This window comes from Grammomys surdaster, unplaced genomic scaffold, assembly GCF_004785775.1.
Source record: "Grammomys surdaster isolate TR1022 unplaced genomic scaffold, NIH_TR_1.0 216, whole genome shotgun sequence".
Taxonomy (NCBI): Eukaryota; Metazoa; Chordata; class Mammalia; order Rodentia; family Muridae; genus Grammomys; species Grammomys surdaster.
Window position 1 is genome coordinate 248,208 of NW_021604661.1, and position 23,926 is coordinate 272,133.

The 23,926-nt window shown below is 45.6% G+C and overlaps 1 protein-coding gene across 2 annotated transcripts in view; it reads right to left on the bottom strand.

The window, feature by feature from the left end:
- Positions 1-23,926, bottom strand: part of Iqsec2 (IQ motif and Sec7 domain 2) — an 84,943-nt gene that overhangs the window by 13,368 nt on the left and 47,649 nt on the right. For both annotated transcript variants that reach the window (XM_028772623.1, XM_028772624.1), the window contains exons 3-7: positions 10,338-10,599; positions 9,144-9,545; positions 3,447-4,342; positions 1,736-1,897; positions 1,133-1,255 (exon numbers count right to left, since the gene is read on the bottom strand). In XM_028772623.1, the coding sequence (XP_028628456.1) occupies positions 1,133-1,255; positions 1,736-1,897; positions 3,447-4,342; positions 9,144-9,545; positions 10,338-10,599 (1,845 nt within the window). The remainder of the gene's footprint in view (positions 1-1,132; positions 1,256-1,735; positions 1,898-3,446; positions 4,343-9,143; positions 9,546-10,337; positions 10,600-23,926) is intronic.

Here is a 23,926-nt window from a genome sequence, read left to right on the forward strand (position 1 = left end):
GGTGCCAGCAATTTCCACCTACCCACCCAGGTTGCCATCACAAACCCTTTCCTTCAAGAAACACTCCCTAAGCATTTGGAGTCTGTCCTTTTCATTTTCTCCAGTATCATCATGAAAAAATCGTAACCACTACCTTCTTGGAACGTTTCCAGGAGATTTATGTACATTGTCTTATGCAATTCATCACAGTACTGCATGGATGCTATTTCCCCATTTCTTTCTGCCTGTAGTCCTGAGGATTGAGCCTTGGGCCTTGAGCATGCTAAGCATATGCTCTACCACTGAACCACACCTCCAATTCCCAAGCTGTCCTATTTTACACAGGAAATAATGGAGGCTTGAAGTGATAAGGTAACTTGCCCAGTCAATAGAGCTGGTGAATGGTAAAGCCAGCCGGGATAAAAAAACATCATCTGGCTTCAAAGCAAATCTTCCTCCACCTCTCCTGACAAAAGCTCCAAAGGGGGTGGAGCAAGATTTAGCCCCATTTCTGTCTGATCTTCAAAGCATTTAGAGCTAAGCATAGATAATATGGAGTTAGGTACACTCAAGTTTAAACCCTGGTTCAGCTAACTTACTCTAATGCCCCTGAATTTTAGATTTGTCATCTACAAAACGAAAATACCAGTAGAAGGATCTACCTCACAGAATGGTAGCCTTTTTGTCTTCAATACTGGGCACAGAAACCAGAGACTCATAGTCATAACAACTGGCAAATGCTCTGTCACTGACTTACGCACCCAGATTCATGACTGCTATCATTTATTGCTGATCTTATCACTTATTAATATACCTATATCTCAGATGCTAGAGCTAGATACTTCATATTCACTGCCCCTGAACCTTACAAATGCCTCTTAAGATGAGATTTATCATTTCTGAATTTTCGTTTGTTTGGTTAGGTTCTGTTTTGTTTTTTTGAGACAGGGTCTCTCAGTGTACTCCAGGCTGTCCTGGAACTCACTATGTAGACCAGGCTGGCCTCGAACTCAGAGATCTACCTGCCTCTTCCTCACCATACCTTTGTTTCTGTTTTATGGCAAGAAAATTGTAATGCTCAGAGAGTATCGTCTTGCGGAAATAGGGCCCCATGGTAGAAAGGGGCAGCTTCAGGAGTGGGAAGCAGGCACACCTGAAAGCTTCAATGAGTCGCTCCACTTTCTGGGCCTCACCCTGAACTCGGATATGGGATTGGAACTTCCTGAGTGCATCGTCCAAATCCATAGAGGAGAAGTCCATCTCATCCACCACACAGCTGAAGAGTAAAGAAGCAGGGTGGGTGGTGGCACTCTTCATTTCTCTACACAAACCACCGACGCACCCACTTGCATAAGCAGCCCAATACTCCCACTGACAGACTCCCACAAATTGGACCTACAACCATAACAAGTATCACATCTGAGGAGAGAATGTTTGAAACTCAAGAAAATTGAAGGCACATGGTCACTACGAGTGCTTTCCCTTAATCTATTCATTTTAGTGACAGGAAACTGAAGCCCAAAGCAAACTGTTAGATGAATATGCCCTGCCCAGAACCACCCTTAGGAGAGTTTAGGAATAGGGTCAAAAGAAATAAGACCCTTTTGGAGCAGAGGGGTATGGGAACAGGAAAATCTATTCATATTGTTTTGAAAGTTTATCTGAGCAAAAAAGACAGACTGCCCCCTTCCTCCTCCCTCCTGCCTTCCTTTTTCCAGGAATCCCTGGCCCGCCTGCCCCATGCTGGGGTCCTCACTCCAACACATCTCTGTTGAATTGCTTCTGCCGGTTCCCCAGGAATTCCCCTATCATCTGCCGGCTCAGGCCTTTCCGCTCAAGGATGAAGTGAGCCACTCCCACAGGAGTGTCTGACAGGAAGCCTCGCTCGATCAAATACTGGATACCTTTCTCTGGCTTCCTGCAGAAAGAGAGAAGGTAGATGAGACAGTTGTTCCTCTAGAACTGCACCTGGTCCTATTTCTAGAACTGATTCAGAGCTGGACTAACCAGGGCTTCAGAGAGCCAAGGATCAATCATGTGGTCAATTCCTTCAGGGTACAGATGAAAACATTGCAGCACAAGAAGAGACTACTTTCCCATTTCACAGAGTTTCACAATTCCAAGGTATCCTTACACTAATTTCCTCTTTTACCTGAGGCATACCACAGTTAGGAAAAACAAAAAACAACAACAAAAAAAAAAACAAAACAGGACACTCTCTGCAGGAATTATGATAGGCCCAGCAATCATCAGAGAGTCTTGAGAGGGGGCCTGAATTCTAGACCAAGACTGCTTCCCTGAGTCACAGACCCTCAGGACAGGGAAGAAGGAAAGAGGTTACTTTGTTCCATGTCCTACATCATTCCCAGCCTCTGTGACTGTTTCTACAGACAAGGCACCTCCACTGTTTTTGGAGAGTGGGGCCAAAAACCTCTTGGTTGGACTTGTCCCATATGCCGAACTTGAGTGCCTTAGGAAGGCCTCCATAAAACTAAAATTTGCAAGTTTGGACTTTGATGTTCTAGGGGTCTCTGAGCAATCATTTTCTAACTGCATGGCTTTGGACAACTTCAGTTCTTTATCTCTAAAATAAGAATATTACAATGAATCTCACTGAAGTTATTGTGAAAATTAAATATAGGTGGCAGTGTTTAACAGACTAAAAAGATGCGAAGTATTACATCAAATGCCTTTCATTCTATCTAATGTTTTCTAATTGCATCTTATGTTTTCTAATTATTTTCTAATCAAATGCCACACTCTCGTCCTCATTCCTAAGCACCTGGCACAGAACCAGGCACTTAGAAAGAGCTTAGTCACCGTTAGTCACTTCAGCCTGCCACCAAATACACAACCCTACTTACAGAAAGATGAAAAATCTGAAGTCCAAAGAAGGAACACAAGTTATCTAAGACTAGACGACGAGTGAGCAAAGGCAGACTAGGGGTCCTGGTCTAGAGTTCATTATTTTCCAGATTGCCTCCCCCTCTAAAAAGGGAGAATATGGAGGACAATGCCCAGAAGCCATTTGGGGAAAACATCTTGCTCAAAATCACACAAACAGATACTGAAAGCACTAGGACCTGAACACAGGCGTGTTGGGAGTCTCTCTATTCTGTTACTCTGAGTTTTTTCTTCTTCTTTGTTTCTTACTTTGGTTAGCTATCTTTTGAGACAGGGTCTTACTTTGTAGCCTAGGCTGGCCTGGTGGTCACAACAGAGCCCAGGCTATCTTCTATCTTGTGGCAATCCCTTTCACTCAAGCCTACAGAGTGCTAAGATTTACAAGTGTGAGTTACTACATCCACCTTCTGCTGTCCTTCTCATCCCCGGACATCTGGGAAGAAATACCATTTCATCAAATGCCAGGATGGCAGAACCAAGGTCACTGCTTGGAGCTAGCCTCTAAAACAAGGTGCCCATGCAGGGTGGAAAGAGGCAAGAAAGCTAGAACCAAGAGCACATACTTATTGAAGAGGTTGAGGCCAATTCTGTAATGCCGCCTTTGTACCACATCATTGTTGAAGGCTGGCGAGTCCCAGCTGTGCCTTGTCTCCCGCTGGTAGGTCTGCTTGCAGAGGCTAGTGGCTGGAGGTTCCCTCAGGCTATCCCGAGAGGAGGAGCCAGAGCTGCAGTTGATGGTCTCATTAGAGTTGCTGGAGCTCTCAAGGCTTTCATTGTCTCCACCATCAGAGTTCTCACCTGCTGCCTCACACTTCCCCAACCTCCGACCTCCAGCCACACCACTGGGCCCAGTACCACTATTGGGGGCTGGTGGCAGGGGCCCTGGTGGGGCTGGAGCTGGACCCTCAGGGGCAGGGTAATGGCGGTGTGGGATGGGGGCCCTGCCTGGTGGCCCCTTGTGCTTCAGGGTCCCATGGGGGCTGCAGCCATCAGCCTCATACACCAGCTGGCGGTGGACAGAGCCGCGATCTGAGCGGTCACTCAGGTCTACAGAACTGTCACTGGGAGGCTCAATGGTGAGGAGGGGGAGGTGTGCAGCCCGGAGCCGGAAATCCCGGCACTCCAAGCACCCAGGACCCCTTCGGGTGCCTTCCTCACGGCTACCATCTTCCCGGGTCCCTGGTGGCATTGGTGGAGGAACTGGTGGGAGGGGAGCTGGTGCCCAGAACTCAGGGCGGCCTTGGGGTGGGGGCTCTGTGCTGGGCAGTCGCTCAGGTGATGGAGGAGGAACTGGGTCATCCAAGTAGAGGGGGAGGTCACTGAAGGATGTGGCTGAGCTGTCTTCTTGCTGTTCCTTTGATTCCCGTTTCTCCAGTTGGGCTGACCCTGGCTCCTCAGACATAGGCCCTGATGGGTGGCAGTTCAGGGCCTCATCAATGGATTCAGCCAAAGACTTTACCTGTACACAGTGAAAGGTGAAAAGAGAAAGGAATCATAAAGAGAGGAATGGTACAAGGGTCAAAAGGTGAGAAGAAGGGAAGGGAAGGCAGGGAAAGCTTCCTGGTGGGTCAGCCAAGAAAGCAGATCCTTTGCCATAGGTTCTTTATCTTAAATGTTTAAAATACATATTTAGTGTGTGTGTGTGTGTGTGTGCATGCATGTGTGTGAATGTTTTGCCTGTATATGTCTGTGCATCACATGTGTGTGTGGTGCTAGTGGAGGCCATCAAACCCCCTGGAACTGGAGTCACAGAGGGTCATGAGCCATCATGTGGGTGCTGGGAACCAAACCCAGGTCTGCCATCTTTTCAGCCCCTTATTATTTCTTTTATACACACACACACACACACACACACACACATATATATATATATTTTATTGAAAATAATTTTTTTCAGCCGGGCAGTGGTGGCACACACCTTTAATCCCAGCATTTGGGAGGCAGAGACAGGTGAATTTCTGAGTTCGAGGCCAGCCTGGTCTACAGAGTGAGTTCCAGGACAGCCTGGACTATACAGAGAAACCCTGTCTCGAAAAACCAAAAAAAGAACAAAAAATAAAAATAATTTTTTTCATACAATATATTCTGACCATAATTTCCCCCAACTCCTCCCAGATCCCCCCTACCCATCCAACCCCCATGCCTTCTTAGAAAAATAACTTTTAAAAGGACAAAAAAAAGCACAAGAAACACAGACAGACATCTAATAAAAACCCATGAAACACAAAATTGGAAACCATAATACACAAGCAAAAGACCAGTAAGACAAAAAAATATGTCCAAACAAAGCAGTATGAGATAAAAAGTCTACAAAATACCATTGAGTTCATTGTGTGTTGTCCACTTAGTCCCTTATTTTAAACTTTATTATTATTTTTTAAAGGTTGCAAAGAATCCCATAGGTTCTTACTAGTTTGTAAAATAACTCTCTGGGAATCACTGTGAGTTCACAGAAGCTAGGACTAACATTGACAAAATGCCTTCTTGGGCACTCCAGTATCCCCATCTCCATATCAAATGCTCCCTTCTCCCTGATTCAAGCCACACTCTTACCTCTGTCCTATAGGCTCAGTTTCCATCCAGGGAAAACCCCAAATCTCAGCTTCCTCCCAGAGCTCTCTGTGTGAAACTCTCTTAGGAAATCCAAAATATTTACTCTTGAGAAAATGAACACCTAGTAACTCTGTCTCCAGGTGTACTCAGCTTCCAAACTGGCCCCAGTGATCTCTACCTCCTGGTATTCATAATCTTTGATATCACACTGTATTAAAATTGGTCTGTGTGGCTCACACAACACATGGTAGAAGTGCAGGCATATCATTCTGGAATGACACTGGCAAGTACTGCAAATTCTGTCTTACATGCTCTTTGACTTGTATTCTTTCAGACTCCTCATGGAACCAAAGCCACACTGTGAACAGTCCTGAAAGGGACTGCCAACAAAGGAGAAAATTGAGCACAGAAGCAGACCTGCCAGCCCCAGTCCAATCTTCTGAGATTGGGTCCTACACAGCTTAACAGCAGCATCCTGAGAGACCTGGAAACAGAATCATCCAGCCACACCCCTCACAGCTTCCTGGCCCTCAGAAAGTGCATAAGATAATAAATGATTGTTGTTGTGTGTGGTGACACACTTGTAATTATACTCCAGAGGCTAAGGCCAGCCTGGGCTACACAATGCTACTCTGTTCAGAAGAAAAATAAAGAAAAGAGACCGTTTGTTGTTCAAGCTCAGTTCTAATCTCAGGTTCTTTATTTATTTTGAAGTCTGTTATGACTGTATGTGTGAGTACATGATGTGTGGGTGTAGGTACAGAAGCCACAGCATTGTGTAGAGTCAGAGGACAACTTTGTGGCACTTCTTCCTCTTTCCGCCCTTCCGTAGGTTCCAGGGTTTGAATTCAGGTCTCCACGACTGCACACCAAACACCTTTACCCCCTGAGCCATCTCACTGAGTCTCTTTGATTTATACTCTGACCCCTAAGGTCAGATTTAAATTACTACATTTTGGGGGGTAGTTTGCTGTACAGCAATAGGTATAATACATTTTCCCCCAATCTGACTTAGATAGCAATCAGGCCTGGTTCTTCTCTCTTTTCCATCAGATGGTATTTTCCTGTTCTTTATCCTTCCCTTGAGGGATAGGTGCGAGCCCAGTTTCTATTTTAGATCAGCTACTGCTTGACATAGAAAAGATGCTTAATTATCACATGGATGGATGGGTGGATGATGCAGACCTTCCCTTCATTACTTCTTTCCTTCCTTCCTATTTACTAGCCTCAGAGAAGCAAGGGTAGACCGATGATAGAGTCAGATAACAGATCACAGTGATTTCTTCTTTTATAAAACTTCATTCATTCAACAATTTCTACCAAGTGCCTCCTTAGCTTTAGGGGGAAAAAAACCTAACTAACTTAGCAGTTACCACATACCAGGTACTTTCAAGTATGTTACTTAGTTGAAATGCATCTCCACGACAGTCCCAAAACGGTACTAAAAAGAAAGCTCTACCTCCGTTTTGCTGATCAAAAGGTGAGACCATTTGCCTAAGATCATACAGCTGGGAAATGGCACAACTAGGGTTTTCACACGGGGAGCCATGTTGAAATCTTCCTGGTTTAGAATGACCACTCACTCACTGCCATGTCCATTCCCATCATTCAATGTTTTAACGGATGCAATCACAGTGCTTGGACAAACAATGCACTTTTCAACATCTCTAACTAGTGACATCTTTACAGTCCCATAAAGCCTACTTACAATGCTATTTTCTCCAAGAAACTGGTCTGCTCTTCCCAGAATCCCTTCTGGTTCTGAGCACATTCTATTTTAGGAGATGACCATGCACCTACCTATATGCTTCTACTGTCTACCAGACTGGGAGAGCCTTAAGAATATGGACCAGAGCACATGCCTCAGAGAAAAGAATCTCTATGTCATAGATCTATTGTGAAGCATACAGAGTACCTGGCACCCAGCAAGTGCTCATCATGTTAGTAAAGGCTCTATTTGATATATATCAAATTTCACAAAGTAATGACTTTTTGTCTTATTTGTTCTATATATTCATATTTTTATTGAATTTATTTCGAGTGTGTGTATGTGCATATGCATACATGCACATGTGCTTGTATGTCACAGTGCATATGTGCAGGTGAGAGGTAAACTTTCAAGAATATTTTCTTGGGGCTGGAGAGTTGGCTCAGCTGTTGCCTTAGTTACTTTTCTGGCCCAAAGTTTCAAAGTCCTTCCACAATCCCTCCCCCAAACATGGTAAAGTCTGTCACAGCAATATCCCCTGAACCTTGTACTAACTTCTGTCTTAGTTAGGGTTTCTATTGCTGTGATAAAACACCATGACCAGAAGCAACTTGTGGAGGAAAGGGTTTACTTCAGCCTCAGCTTTTAGTCCATCATCCAGGGAAGTCAGACAGGCCAGAAACTCAAGGCAGAGACCTAGAGACAGGAGCTGATACAAAGGCCATGGAGGGGTGCTGCTTCCTGGCTTGCTCCCCATGGCTGCCTCAGCCTGTTCTGTTATAGCACCCAGGTCCACCAGTCCATGGATGACACCACCCACAGTGAGCTGAGCCATCATTCATCAATGGAGAAAATTTACCACAGGCTTGCCCACAGGCCAGTCTGATATGGGCATTTTCTCAACTGAGGTTTCCTCTTCTAAAATGACTCTATCTGTGTCAAGCTGATGTAAAACTAGCAGTACAGCCACTAAGAGCACTTGTTACTCTTGCAGAGTACCCAAGCTCATTTCCCAGCACCCACATTCATAAAGTTTCATGGAATCACACACCCTCTTTTGAATGCAACAGATATGAGGTGTGCCCATGGCACACAAACATACATGTAGGTAAAACACTCAAACATATAAAAGAAAAGAAATAAATCTTTTTATAAATAAGTTTTGGGGGACTGGAGAGATGGCGTAGTGGTTAAGAATAGACACTGCTCTTGCAGAGGACCTGATTTTGGTTCCCAGCAGCCATGCCAAATGCATCACAGATGCCTTTAACTCTAGTTCCAGGGAACCTGACACCCTTTTCTGGCCTCCTTGGGCACCTGTACACACATGGCACACACACATACACACACACACACACACACACACACACACACACACACAGAGAGAGAGAGAGAGAGAGAGAGAGAGAGAGAGAGAGAGAGAACACAAACATAAAAACAAAATATTTAAAATAAAGAATCTGTTCTCTCTCCTTCCATAGTGTGGCTTCTGGAGATCAAACTTAGGTCATCAAATGTGACAGCAAGTGTCTTCACCCACTGAGCCATCTTACCGGCCCTATACACCCATGTTCTAACATGCTTGTTTTAGCAATGTAATTATTTTTAACAGTGTTGGAAATGAAGCATATAGTGTGGCACGAGTTAGGCACATGCTCTGCTACTGAGCTACATCCCTGTCTTTGGGGGTTTTATTGGTTGGTTAGTTGGTTGGTTGGTTGGTTGGTTGGTTGGTTGGTGTTGCTTGACACAGGTGTTACCAATCCTCCTGCCTCAGTCTCCCCAGTGCTTCAATTACACGTATACACTCAGCTGTAACTTTTTCTCGTGTTAACAATTCTCTCTCACCACTCTCCAAGTCTCAGTTCAAATCACTGGTACTTGTTGCTGTTAAGTACTTAATAGCGCACATTCTTGCAGTTTGGAAAATAGATAAAAAGCAGTAGAAGCAGCCAGAGCCCGAGAATGGAGAAGAAAAGCCCCTTTCAGGGGTCCTGACCTGTTTGGAGAAGGAGTCCTCGAGCTCTGTGATGTCATTAGAAAACTCTCCAGATGTGGTGACTGAACTTCCACCACCATCGATGCCCCCACCACAGGAGCCTCCATAGGGGAGGCCCCGGTCAAGCCGGTGGCTCCGGGCGCCAGCCATGGCACCCTCATCCAATGAGGCAGGCTTGCCCTCGAAGTATGCAGGGTTCTGTGCTTTCTCGTACTCCTCAAAGGAGAACTGCATTCGCATGTTGGACAAGATGATGCGGCGGGACATGCGGCTCTCTGAAGCTGAGCTGCGCAGCCGCTCAAAGTTCTTATTCATACGGTACTGGCGAAAGGCTGTCTGGATGGTCCTGGCAGCCCTGCGGCTCAGGAAGGAGCCCCCATACTTCCTCTCCAGCATTTCCACCTGTCAGAGGAACAAGTTCAGAAAGTTGCCAGGGTCTCAACCATATCCCAGTCAAGTCCCAACTAACTGCTGGAAGTCATGACAGGCTTTGTGCCCAGTGTTTTCTTACTTATAATCCCTAGATGTACACAAGGGAAAAAAGGAAACGTATATATTTAAAATCAGAAAAAGCTTAGAAAAAAACAAAAACAGAAAGAAAAAAGAAAGGAAACAGTAAACAAAGAAGAGGAAGCTGAAGGAAGAAGAGAATCAGAGTTAAGAGAGAAAAGCAGGAAGGAAGGAAAGAAGGGAGGGGGTAAGGGACAATTCACCTACAGTCCAAACAGCTAGGCATAGCCATAATTAATGTGTTGATAACTGCTCTTCCAAGTCCTATTTTTCTTAAATCTTGTATAATGTCCTCCCCTCCCTCCCCCTCCCCACCCCTCCCCTCTCTTTTCTCTCTTTTACACCCCTAGACAGTGTATTGCATCATACTGTGTGTCAAGTTATGTGTGTGTGTGCCTCCCCCCTTAGATTGCATGTTGTTGAAGGCTGGGTGCAGGTCTCATTCATCTTCTGGACTCCATTATAGGCGCTCGATGATGTTTGCTGCATGAATAGGAGGCTCAGTGCATGTGCCGTGAATGTGTGAATCACCTGTACAATAGTAGGCCCTGGAGCCTGTCTTCCCCAGATCCAGCCTTACTGACCCTCCCTGAATACCACCCTCAAGTGCCACACCCCAACCTCCCACCTTTGGCTCTCTCCGTGTCCCACTCCCATTTTTAAACAGAGCCATCTCATCTGCACCTTCTTGTCCTGCAGGTCTGTGGAGAGTTCATAGCTGTCTGACAGGGCCTTGGAGCGCTTTATCTCCTCCTCCTCCTGCTTCCTCAGGGCGACACTGGCCGGCTGGAGGCGTGCCCTCTGAGCCCAAGGAAGGCCCACCCCAGCAGGGGGGCCCCCCATGTGGCTGCTGGTGGGGGGCAGTTGGCTCAGCCGGTAGGGGGGTTGGCTCCCAGGACTATCAACCGCTGTGCTCAGGTCACTGCCTGGGGCATCACCCTCCACACTGTGGGGATGAGATAAAATGAGCCAGGATGTGGCAACAGGAGAGAGGCTTGCTAGGCCCAACTCAGTGAATACACTAGATCCTGCCCCCAACCCCATCTTCTCCCATTTTCCTCAGAAACCTAGGGACTCCAACATTTAAGAGACCTTCAGTCTGTCTCTTCACTGCCTACACAGTTCATTCACTCAGGTGCCCTTGGTTTTCTTCATTCCCTTTCAAGTCCCTTCCCGTCAGGTCAGGTCAGAGCCCCATCTCCATAACTCCTTTTTGAGACACTGTTCCTTCAAGGGTGTCTTCTCAGTTTTGTCCTCAGTCCTACCAACCACCCCTCACAATCTGGTCCAGTCACAGCTTTACCTTAGTCTCCTCCCACTCCTGTACCTAGCAGCTCCAGCTTCAAATCCTTCTTTCCCTAATGGCCTAGTTGTTTCTTCCCCAGACCTCTTCTCCACCCAGCTAACTCCTCAACCCCCATGCAGTGATTTCCCTTATAGTCCTATTCCCAGAACTACCCCAGACAGTTTCCTTGACATATCGCCCCCTCCCAGCCCTGGTTGATGATTCCTACCCATCCAGGTCCTCCCTCCCCCACCCAGCCCTGCCCCTGTGCCCTGCCCCTGCCCTTAGCAGCCTGGAGTCCAGGCCTGGCCAGTTCCCAGGGTTCCCAGGCTGCTGCTGCTGCTGCTGTTGTTGTTACTGCTGCTGTTACTGCTGCTGCTGCGGCTGCTGCTGCTGGTGGTGAGAGGGCAGGGTGAAGGCACAGGCTGGGCCACATTGGGAAGTGCCTCCCATTCAGCATCCTCACAGGTAAAGAGCTGCCCTGCGGGGAAGCTTCCTTTTTCTCCTCATGTCCTCCTCTGCTCAGCCCCGGGAGGAGGGCAGGGGGGCTCTCAAGCGGAAAGGTGGCAGGAACTGGGTCCCAGGTCTTGCCTGCTGGGGTTACCTAGAGCTGTTGTTCTGCCAGACCTGCTCCACAGTACCATGGCAACCAGGCTGCCAGGGAACCCAGGTGGCAGCAGAGCTCCAGGGCATGTTGAGAAGCACAGAGGTGGGGTGAACCAGGAAGACTGAGGTATGGAGGAGGTTGTGGGAGAATGGGTGTGGCTGGGGCTAAAAGAATGATTTTTTTTAAAAAAAAAATCAGAATCAGGGAAGTAATATAGGCTGGCGGGGGGGGGGGGAGGTTCTTGGCTAGCAAAAGGATTAAAGAGCCACTCCTCTATCTCTATTGAGAAAGGCCAGGGGGCAAGGCCAGGGCAAGTTGGGTGGGTGGAAGGGGTTACCTACTGGCAGAAGAGCCTGTGTTGTCTGAGGTCTGTCTGCACTCTGTGCTGGAGGTCAGGGGCAGTAGAGCTGGGTTCTGCCAGGTGTGAACACTCACTCACTGTCTAACCTCCACCCTTCCATGTTCTACTCAGAGCGGAGACTGAAGGGCTGCTTTGCACCCTAAATTTCCTTTCTCTTGGACCTCAGAGGCCCCTGAGGCCATCCTTCACAGGTTAGACCCAGCCCAGTCCAGCATCAAAGACACTCTTGTCTCCCTCAGGATGGCCAGATCCTGGTCATCAATCTCTCAAACATCTCCCTTACCAGTACACATTTCAAAGTCAGCTTTGAGCAACTGTCTCCTCTACCCACAAAACATCCACAGCTCTCACTGTCTACAAGTTAGTCCAATTTCCAACCATTCTGGCATTGAAGACCTCTCAATTTCAGCAGGCAATGTTTCTAGAATACTTAATATTAGGTACCATTCTTACCACTTGGTACTTAACAACTTGGTTGTTCTTTCCAACAATGCTATAAGGTTGTTATTTGTCTTCATTTTATATAGAAAACAAAGCCCGGGGATATTAACTACCAACAATATAAGCAGGATTCAACTCCAGGCAGAGTGACTTCAGAGTTCACACCCTCCATCATTAAGCAACCCCTTAATCTAATCCACCCGGCCCAGATTCTGTTTCTCTCAAATGGTCCTCAGGCCCCTACCTCCCAAACTCTTCATATAAGACCTTCTACTCCCAATGTTTCCCCCATTATCTCTGCTAGTGCAATCTGAGAAATGTTCCACATGCTGGTTCTGTTAAGATTCAAGGTCTATGCCCCTACTGAGATGCCCCCTGAATCTTGCCACCAGCCAGAAATTACTACTGATCGTGCTCAGATCCCCTATCTTTACACATGACTTCTTTTTTCTCTTTCTTTTTTTGGACACAGATTAGCTTTGGCAAAGAGTGCACGACTCCCAGTATCCCAGCATAGGAAGAGAATTTGGTAATCTCTCTGATTGGCACAGGACGTGGGGACTAGATCAAACCACAGGAGGTATTTCTGGAGTAAGAGAGTCAGTGGATGTTCTTCATGGTTGCTCTAATAAAACTCTCACTCAAATTTATCACTCAAATTTATGCCACAAACTTCAGGATTATTTACAAATCTCTTCTCTATCCTGTGGAAGACTGTTGAAACACACAAATCAGCCCATCTTCCTTTCTCACCTAACCCTACCACAGCTTCCCATAATTCACTCAATAAAACAACAACCAAGTACTTTCCATGTATCAGCACTAAGCACCAGAAATACAATAAAAATCAAAGCCACCAAATTATTTCTTCAGGAAGGTGATATTATAGTCAGGGTAACAGATGAGACAGAGAGAGAGAGAGAGAGAGAGAGAGAGAGAGAGAGAGAGAGAGAGAGAGGTCTATCATTTCAAATAAATGTTAAGATAGAAAAAAGCAGAATGTTAAAAGATACTGTTTTAATTGTGTGTGTGTGTGCACATGTGTGTGCATGTGTGCATGCATGTGTGTGTGTGTGAAAGAGAAAGATAGAGGAGAGAGAGAGAGAGACAGGCAGAGACAGACTAGGGATAGAATTCAGAAAATTATGGTGGCTAGACAAGCTCTTTACCACTGATCCACAAACCCAGCCAAATTTGCTATTTTAGATGTGATGTCCAGGAAAGTCTTGGTTGTAGGGAATGGCACAGAAGCAGAATCCTCGTGGAAATGAGGGAGTGAGCTGTGTAGCTGTCTGAAGCTAGAGAGAGAGTAGAATCAGTACATGTCTACATGCTTAAGAATCAATAGAAAGACAATATAGTCAGAACCTAGTGAACAAGAGAGAGTAATGAGAAATAAGATTAGACATGTAATGAGAGTTGTACTAGTTAATTTTTGTCAACTTGACACAAGATAGTGTCACCTAGAAACTGGGAGCTTCAACTGAGGATTTATCTCCATCAGATTGGCTTGTGGACATGTATGTGGGCATTTTCTTGATTGGCAACTGATGTGGGAGGGCCTAGCCTCCCACCCTGGGCAAGTGGCCCTAGGGTGTACACAAAAGTGGGCAGAGCAAGCCATGGAAAGCAAGCCAATAAGCAGCATGCATGGTCTTGGCTTCAGTTTCTGCCTCCAGGTTTCTGCCCTGAGTTCCTACTGTGACATTCCTGATGACGAAATTAACCTTTTCCTCCCCAAGTTGCTTGTGGTCCGTGTTTTATCACAGCAACAAAAAACAGACTAATACAAGGGACATTGAGTCTATCATAAAGACTTTGGCTTTTGCTCAGATTGACATGCACATAGGAAGGATGTAACCTAAATTATCATCAATAGAACAGCTTTCAGCTTCCTTACCTGGCCTGAACCCTATGCCACACCTAGACTTGACTACCTTCTGCTCACACTTCAACATTTAGCTCAGGCGTGCCTTTCCACACCTGCTTGCCTGCTTTGCACATGTTGCCTTACATACATGCCTCTCCTTTATGATACCACAGGGCTCTGGAGTCATCTCTGCCCCTTGTAATTCCTTGTAACAGTTAGCCCCCTCCATAGTGAAGAGAGGTAAAGTTGATGTAAATGTAACTCAAGATCATACATAGCTATTAAGTAAGAAAGCTAAATTGCAAACTCAGAGCTCAGACTACCCTCTATTGATATTTCAGCACCTCTCCTACTCCCAACCCTGTGCTGCTCCAGGTTCTCTACTCCTTGGTAATTCCTCTCTTGAGAACTTGCCTCATTTTGATTGCAAAGAGAACAGTCTCAGGAATTGTAGGGTGGCAGCACAGCATCCCATGGGAGAGACTGGCCAAAAGCAAGGAGACTGCTTGAAGGGATGCTGAAGAATCTGTGACTGGAGGTATGGAACCCCTCATATCAGAGCCCTTAAAACACAGGCCAATCACATGGAACCCCCTCCCACCTCACGTATGGACAAGTATAATATCACAGACACATCCAAAGGCCAACAAATATTTGTGTCTAGAAACAAATATACACATTCATAGTCACACGGAAGTAGACATGAATACACGTAGACACAAACACACATTGCCCGCAGGACTATTCTTTAGGGGGAAATGAGAACATCCTTTGTAGAGGGGGAGAATAAGCCATGCTACACAAATAACCATAGAACAAAGTGGAAAGTTATCAGGGGTGGGGAATACAGGAAGTGATGGGGGAGTAAAGGAGAGAGATTCCTTCTGCTTGGGGGTGGCTGAGCAGAATAAAAATAAACTGGCACTTAACTATGCACCTACCCCGTGTCAGGCATTTTCCACACATTATTTAATCTGCATGGCAAACACAAGGAAAGAATTAAGATTCCTGTCTTACAGAGGAAGAAAACAGCTCTAAAAGGAAAACTGAATGACAAAGGTCACAGCTAGCAACTGGCAGGATAGGGAATTCAGACCCAAAGCTTGTGCTAGCCCTCCTGCTGTCTTGAAGTCTTCCTGGGAGAAGAAGCTCATGGACTGTGCTTTGCCTAGGAGGAGCTAGGCGAGAAGAGAGTAGAGCAATCTTGTAAGCCAAGGCTCTAAGATGGGGAAGGAGGTTAGGATGCTTTCTAGAGACTTGAGATTGGTCTGCCCATGACAGAGGGTGGGGCACAGACCCTTCCCAGATGTTACTCCTGTTTAGTGTGTGTGGGGGTCTTTTCTCCCTCCTTCTCTTTATTGGTACTGCCCAGCGCCAGGAATTCAGCCGGGGAATGGGAATCAGAATGCAGTTGCCATGGAAATGAATGGAGACTGTTGCTATGGATACCATAAGATGAGGGCAAGAGGAAAGCAAGGTTGCTGAAAACTATCCCCATGACAACTTAGGTTGGAAAGGGAAGGGGCTAGAAGTGAGATACAAGAAAACAAGGGGGTCAGGGTGTATAGATGGAACCAAGGGCTTTAGGTTCTAGAAGTAAAAGGCTGGGCAAGAAGATTGGAGCTGACAGAGTGTGACAGGAGCAGGGCTTTTTGCTATCCAATCCAGTACCACGTAAAGTCCAATCCCAAATCCAGCCTGGATTAGCTAACAGCTGAGGGTTAACCAGGTAAACAGTGGGAAAGCAGATTCTGGGAGCCCAAAGACCTAGGCTGGAATCCTGGATCTGCTCATTTGCAACCCTAGAAAAATATTAGTTATAATTTATTCTTTTCACCAGGCCTAGCAATTGTGTAGTCTGGCTTTTCTCACTGAAGAAGATACAACATAGGTGGGGAGATGAACTCAGTTGCAAAAGGTCTCAAAACTAAGCAGTGGAGGAGCCAAGACTCAAACGGAAACATATCTGAGCACACGAGGCTGGTAGCATGGCTAAGTGGCAGAGGATTTGCCTAGCATCTCGAGATTTGGGGTTGATCCCCATCTCCACACACATGAGTCTGCACAGAAAAGTTCCTGCTCTTCCTGTCCCCTTCTGCAGTGGAGTCCTTGATTATTCATATCTCCATTTCTTCCCATAGAGGCAAACAACGGACTAGACACTGGGGTAAATACCTATGGAGCAGTAAGTGAGGAAGCAGGAAAGGTTGAAGTTAGATGGGAAAAAGTCCTGTATTTAAGAACAATGACTCATGGATTTGTTCAGTCCACAGACTTGGAGTGAACTTTGCAAACAAGTTTTAAGAACCATCTAATCCCATAGATGCAAGTGAAGCTCAGGCAGCAAAAGTGACCTTCTCTCGAAAACTTCCCTATCTCCTAGACAAAAGTTGTACTTTGAGCTACAAATACCCATGCCACCCCCACCACTTCCTATATGGGCTCTCACTCTGCTCAAATATGTTCCAATCAGGGAACAACAATAGGCTACTTGCAATTCTCATATAGCAAGCTTATCCATCACCTTTCTGCGCTCAAAGACTTGCTTTATTTTTCTTGTCCAAAATGTCTTTTCTCCTTTTTACCCTTGGATTTAACTAGCCTAGATGAGCTCATGTTCATTTTGAATACCCTGAACAGGCAGAACCTCCAGCCAAGACAATTCTGACTCACTCTCACCCCAGCACCACCTGACAGGATCAGGTCCTGTCTTCTTTTGTGTCTCATGCTCACCCATCTTATGGTGGCCCTGACCACTAGTCTTTCTTGAAATATGCATTGTCCACTCTTGATCCTCATATCTGTTTTCTTTTTTTAAAAAAGATTTATTTATTTTATTTATATGAGCACACTGTAGGTATCTTCAGACACACCAGAAGAGGGCATCAGATCCCATTGCAGGTGACCGTAAGCCACCATGTGGTTGCTGGGAATTGAACTCAGGACCTCTGGAAGAGCAGTCAGTGCTCTTAACTGCTGAACTCACTCTCCAGCCATCCCCTTCCCCCACATCTGTTTTCCAAGAGTAGTGGCCTGGCATGATTCACTTTCACCTTGCTCAGCTATCTTGTCCCCTAAATCTACAGGGAACATGTCTGTATGTGTGTCACCATCTGTCTGATAACTGTTATCCAAAGAGCCACACCCCATGTTTAAAAGTCAACCATATCCTATCCCTGTGATTAAATTCACTGGGCACATACATAGAAGCTTCCAGGTACAGAAAGCTAGACCTCACACAGAAACCTCATATTTTCAGGATTCCTCAGGCTCAATCTCACAGAATCACACAGCAGCTCACGAAGTCTCTCACTACTGTGAGACCCGTGTAGCTACACACACACACACACACACACACACATACACACACATAGATGCACAGATACGAGGAGGCATATTTTTTTCACAACAGATATAGGCCTGCTCCCTTCTCGAAGCACAGCCCGCTCTTATCCAGCCAGTTCAGTTGCCTGAACAGGTGTTAAGCACTCTTACAGTTTCCAGTCTGTTCTTGACCTTTTCCTTCATTCAGTTAACCCCTGCCCACTTCCTTCTATTTCCACTCAAATAAAGTACAGATGGTGTTTTCCTGGTCACAGGTCATCTAGACTCACATATCCTGGAGAGACATTTGAGCACAGTAATTACTCCTCATTCCCCAACTTGACCCAGGGGCACGCCAGTGGGTTTTTCCCTTATATGGTCCCTATCCCCTGAAATGTCTTCTTGCCTCTTGCCACCTAATCAAATCTTTCCCAATACCTGAGACCCAATTTTTATCCACCTTCTTCCAGCAAGCCCCTGGATCCTACCACTCCCCACCCACATTTTCATTTCTTAACATAAACATATCATAGAAGGGGGAACACAAAATCACAAAGGCCCCTGTCTTCTCTCCCAGGAATACCCTTAAAAGCAGTGGTTCTCAACCTTCCTAATGCTGTGACCCTTTAATACAGTTCCTCATGTTGTGGTGAACCCCAACCATAAAATTATTTTGTTGCTACTTTATACCTGTAATTTTGCAACTGTTATGAATCATGATGTAAATATCTGATGTGAGGACCACTGCTTTAAAGAGTCTTAGCTTCCAGCCAGGCCAAGGAAGTGTTTGCAGTTTTGTTGGGGAAATGGCTTCCTCTTGGAGATCCTAAAGTTACAGTATCAGAACCAAGGAATCCTAATACCACAGAATATTAAAATCATATCTTCAGATTTTTTTAAGTGGTAGAATTATGAAATCTAAAACTCATAGGATTAGGGAACCCAAGTATCATAACACTGTAGAAAGAGAAATCACAGAATTGCATGAAATATGTCCCAGAATCATAGTATCTTCAAAGCTCATAATTACAGCTTTTTGAAATGGTAGCATCTTAGATTCCGAACGTCAGAGCTGGAAGAATTCTGGTGACCCTGGTCAAACCACCATCCCAATTTTCCAGATGAGTAAACTATGTATTACAGAAATCAAGGGCCATGTCCAAGATTAGCCAGTTCAAAAATGCCCCAGGCTAGTGCACTAAAGAAGGTAATAGGTGTGTTCCTGCCGGGAGACATGCACACATTTTTTTTTTAATGACTTTTAGGCATTGACAAGCCACAAATCAACCCTACTCTGTCTTCCAGCCCTTTACCAGTTCTGGATAGGAAAGAAGACAAAGTTCTGGTGGGGATGGAGACAGGGAGATGGGGTAGGGTGGAACATACATCAGACAGAGAGAAGAGATCAGCTTTTATTGATGGAAATTTCTTTACACATAGCAACACACATGCTGAAAGGCCTTTTCCTCCTAATCATGTTTACAGAGCGCTATGGGAGTTATAGGGGTTGGGGAGAGGGTATGAGGTGAGGCCTTCAAGCAGTGGAGAAAATGGCAGCTATGGCCACAGCAAGGGAATGAGTGACGGGGAACTAGGCAGGCTGGATTCCTGCTCCCGTCTGGTCCTCTGAGCCCTAGGCACCCTGCATCTCTGCTTGTGCTCACAGAGAACAGAGGTAGGTCCTTGGGGTGTCATTTGGAGACCTTTCCAGTAGTAACAAGCTCCAGGGTGCCTGGGAAGTGGGTGTATGGGTGCAAGAGGGTCCAGGTTGCAAGCTTCAAGCTCCAAGCTCTGCTTCTCCCACATATTAGTAAAATCTAGGACTTAAGCTCTTTAATTCAGAGGCTAGAGCCTAGGGGAGACAGCAGGGGCGGGGAGGAATTCCAAGAAGGAGGTTGGGGAAGTAAGAGCATGATGCTTGCCCATCTGGTTCCTGAAGCAGGGGACAGGGTCCCATGAGGGATTCACAGAGGCAGGGGTGGGGGCTGGTTAAGGCTTTTGCTTCTGCATAGAAAATGGCCCTTGTCCTCTCAGTTACCGAGAGGAGGGACTACTGCATTCGGAGGCCGGACAGCAGAACTGGTGAGCGTCTTCCTCTTCCTCTTCCTCAGTTTCCTCCTCCTCCTCCTCTTCCCTGGGGCCAGGAAGGGCAGGGTAGAGGCCACAGGCAGGGATGACAGAGAGAGGCAGAGACATTAGTTTTCAGAGAAGGGGAGATACATGAAAGGGCCAGAACTGGGAGGTTGGGCTATGATGGGGGTCCAACCAGGGTAGCCAGTGTGACACATTATCCAAGGCTACCTCCAACTCAGTCTTCAAGAAAGGAATAGCCCTCCCCAACCCAACCTTAATCTTAGGGACACCTTCCCAGTATAGAAACACAATTTCTGATTCTGACAGTTTCCCAACCTTAATTTTCCTATAAATAATAGTGACCTGTTTTATGCTAGAACTTAGTATACATTATCTCATCTAACTCCTGCAACAACTTTGCAAAAGCATCATTTTAGAAATGATGCTTAACCTCAGAGATGTTAAATAAGTTGGGTATAAAATACAGTCAGAATTTAATCCAAAGTTCTTAGAGTTTCAGATCTCACACTCCATCCTTCTAGCTTTTGTGTTAGAAATCCACTCTGTCCTTATAGGACAAAGATTTGTATTTCATTAAGACTCAAGGTCAGCAAAAACAAGAAGATGCTTAGAAATAAAGCATGGAAAGTACACAGCTTTAGAAGTAAAAAGACCTGAGTTCATGGGTTAGGGATGTAGCCCAGTATAGAGCCTAGCATATGCAAGGCCCTAGGTTACACTCCTAGAACCACAAAAAAAAAAGGAAGAAAAAAGGAAAAGGGGGAAAAAGGAAAAAAGAAAAGAAGAGGAGAGGAGAGGAAAGAAGAGAAAGGAAAGGAAAGGAAAGGAAAAAAGAAAAGAAAGGAAAAGAAAAGGAGAGGAAGATCTGGGCCTAGACCCAGGCTTTACAATTTTTTCCATGTTATATGGCCTTGGGCATTATATTGCCCCTCTCAGGAGTTATCACCTCATCTGTAAAATGGGACTTCCAATTCCCAGGACTGCTGCGAGGCCTAGGACATATATCAAATCCCTAGCAAACAATCACAAAGGAAATAAGAACAACGGGATTTTGTTCACTGTTTCTAAATCTCATTTCTAAGAGGCTAGACTGCATAAGACAGCCACTGGAGTGGAGTTACAGTACCATAGAGTGTATGGACAGACAGTAGGGCTGAGAGGGGACCAGATGCTTCATAAGTAAAAAAGTTGGTCTTCTGGGAACAACCAAGGAAATGGCAACATCCCATTCCTAGACTCAGTTCAGAAAATGTTCCAGGAAAGAAAAGGATCAGGAAGAGATGAGGAGGAAAGATGACAAGCAGGGGAAGGCATTGTGGTTCACCTGGCAGACAAGCACACACATGAATACACATACTTACACACATGTACACACCCTTCTCCATCTTGGAGATACCTCTGACACACTGTTCCATACACTGAATCAGCAAAATCACATAGACCAGGTCTCAGAGCCCTGAGTCTTGGCTTCCTACTCCTCATCTCTACAACTTGATAAAAATGCCATCATTCTTGTCCTGAGGAAAAAAAATGACAGTCCAGCCTCACTGTGCATTTTCCTATTACCAAGGGACAAGGCTCCTGCTCTCTCTTCCTTGGACAACCTCCTTCTCCTTACTTTTTAAGCCTCCTTAAAAGCTCACTCTAAGCACCAATCTCTTCCGCTCACGTACTCATCTTGGCTCTTCATTGTCTGCTGGATAAAGTTAAGACTTCAAGTTGCCATTGAAGACTCCCTCATCATATGGTCTCACCTGGCTTTTCTGGACAGACTGACTCAAACAGGCCCGACTTTCAATACTAGCCCCATCACCTACCACCTCGGTAGGCTGGGATCCATTTCCTAACCAGCCTGGTACTCAATTTCCTTATCTGCATAATGGGGAACTATGGTAGGACTAAATAAATCCACGGATAGTTTGGTGCTTAACACATGGTAATATTATTATGGCCGCTATTGCCAGTGGTATCCACATTGTTATACTCACTCATGCTGAACTGTCATCAAACGAGCTCATTATTCCATCTGTATGCCCAGCCTTTTCATTCCTCTGTGCCTTTGCTGATTCTATTCACGCTGAATTTCATGCACCTGATCAAATGCTGCTTCCCAAGAGCCACCCTCCCTGACTCCCAGACATAGGTTACTCTTTGCTTCTACCTGGCTCTGGCATTTATGTGCTTGGTCAGATGTATTTGTTGATTTTGTTGAATTCTTGAAGCATTCCTTCTACCAATCTCAATGCACCTATATGCCCACTACCACTACTACTTCCCCTCTCGGAGAGAAAGAGGGATCCCCTATACTATTTAAGGTCAGTTTCCACCTGTGCTCTGGCCTATCCCTGCTCTCATATCCACGACAACCATCCCTTCTTTCTCCCACATTCTCAACTGTTCTCTCTTTGTTGCCTCCCTTCCTGTCCTCATTTATAGAAGCTCAAGTCTTTCCCATCTGGGAATCAAAACCTTCTACCTGCCTCCACATCTCCCTCTGTCCCTCTTTCTTCTTCACAGCTAAGCTTCTTGAGAAATGTGTCTACACTGGCCATCTCCATCTCAGTACCTCCTACGAGTTCTGCAACCCACTGCAATCTGCCTCCTGCAGTCATCACTGCATGGAAAATGGTTTTTAGAAAGGTTGCCCAGGAATTCCTGATGGTTGAAGCAGTATATTCACTTCTACCCTGGACTTAACTCCTCCTGGCCACAAGATTTAATACTCTTAACAAGGTCACTTCCTTCTTTGGTGAGCCCCATCATAGTTGGTTTCCCTGCTATTTCTCTGGCCCAGCCTTCTACCTCTTCCTGGGCCCACTCTTCATGCTGGTACCTCTTCTCCAGTTCTTCCTTCATATTCTCTTTCATGTCCCTTCCCTTTAGTGATGTTATTCCATTTCATAACTTCAGGTATGGCTCTATCTAGCACATATCTTTCTGCTAGGTCTAGGGTAGCCTGTTCAGCCCGTCCAGTCAGTCCAGCCTGTCCAGCCTGTCCAGCCCTCAGATGACAGAGGGACCTCTCCCACAACCTTATCAGGGCAAGCCTTGCCTTTCGCATCTCCTACCTTAGTGAAAACTATTGCTGTACACTTAGTCACCTGTGCCTAAAACACGCCTTGGAGTTACCCTGCCAGGCAGGTCCAACTGTTTGACAATTTGACATGATGCCACCTCCACAGTTTATACTTAAAAACTGTGTGATCATGTTACAAGGAAAAAAATGCAAAAGGTCTCAACAATGTTTTAGTAAGTTTAACATTTTCTTTTTTTTTTTTTTTTTTGGTTTTTTTTTTTTTTTTTTGTTTTTTGAGACAGGGGTTCTCTGTGTAGTCCTGGCTGTCCTGGAACTCACTCTGTAGACCAGGCTGGCCTCGAACTCAGAAATCCGCCTGCCTCTGCCTCCCAAGTGCTGGGATTAAAGGCGTGCGCCACCAACGCCCGGCTAACATTTTCTGTTAGACCAAATTCATAGCTACTATTAGTCAAATATGGCCTACAAATTGGAGATTGGACACACATGCTTGATTCTTCCTGCTTCCTTAGCAAGTCAGAGTGACTGACTAGAACTTGCTCATTCTACCTCCTAAATAGCTCTAACATTCTGAGTATCATCAGCTGCTAGTACCTTATCTTCTACTCCTTTTGCCTCTCATTCAACCATTCTCAAACATCACATAATCCTTCCCACTGTTGTTCAAACACACACACTGTCTGGAATATCATCTAAATTTGTGTGTGGCTTTACTGCCTGATCTCTTTCAAGCCTCTGATCAACAATTCATTATTAAAGAGTTAACTCCTTAAAAGGCACACCAACATCCTCTACCCCTTCACCACATACATCCTGTTGTTTGTTATTTGTCTTATCTACAGTAAGCTTCACCAGGGCAAGCATCTCTCCTGCTCAGTGCGCCATTGCTCACATCTAGAACAGGGCTTTAGTAATTATTCATGCAATAAGTGAACCCATTGCTAAGCCTGAAGGCTCCAACTTATTGTGAACTCCATTCTCAACCATGTGCATCTCCTCCTCCATCTTTCTTCACGCCCCAAGTCTTTGACTCTGGTATTTTCTTCTGCCAATCACTTCCCAGTCCATCTCCTCTTCTACTCTCACTGTTACTTTCTCAGCTTCTCTTCTCTTGGATGACTGTATCACCCTCTTCCCAAATCTCTCTTCCTTCTAAAATGTTAATTTGATAATGATACTTTTTTTTTCCGAGACAGGGTTTCTCTGTGCAGCCCTGGCTGTCCTGGAACTCACTCTGTAGACCAGGTTGGCCTCGAA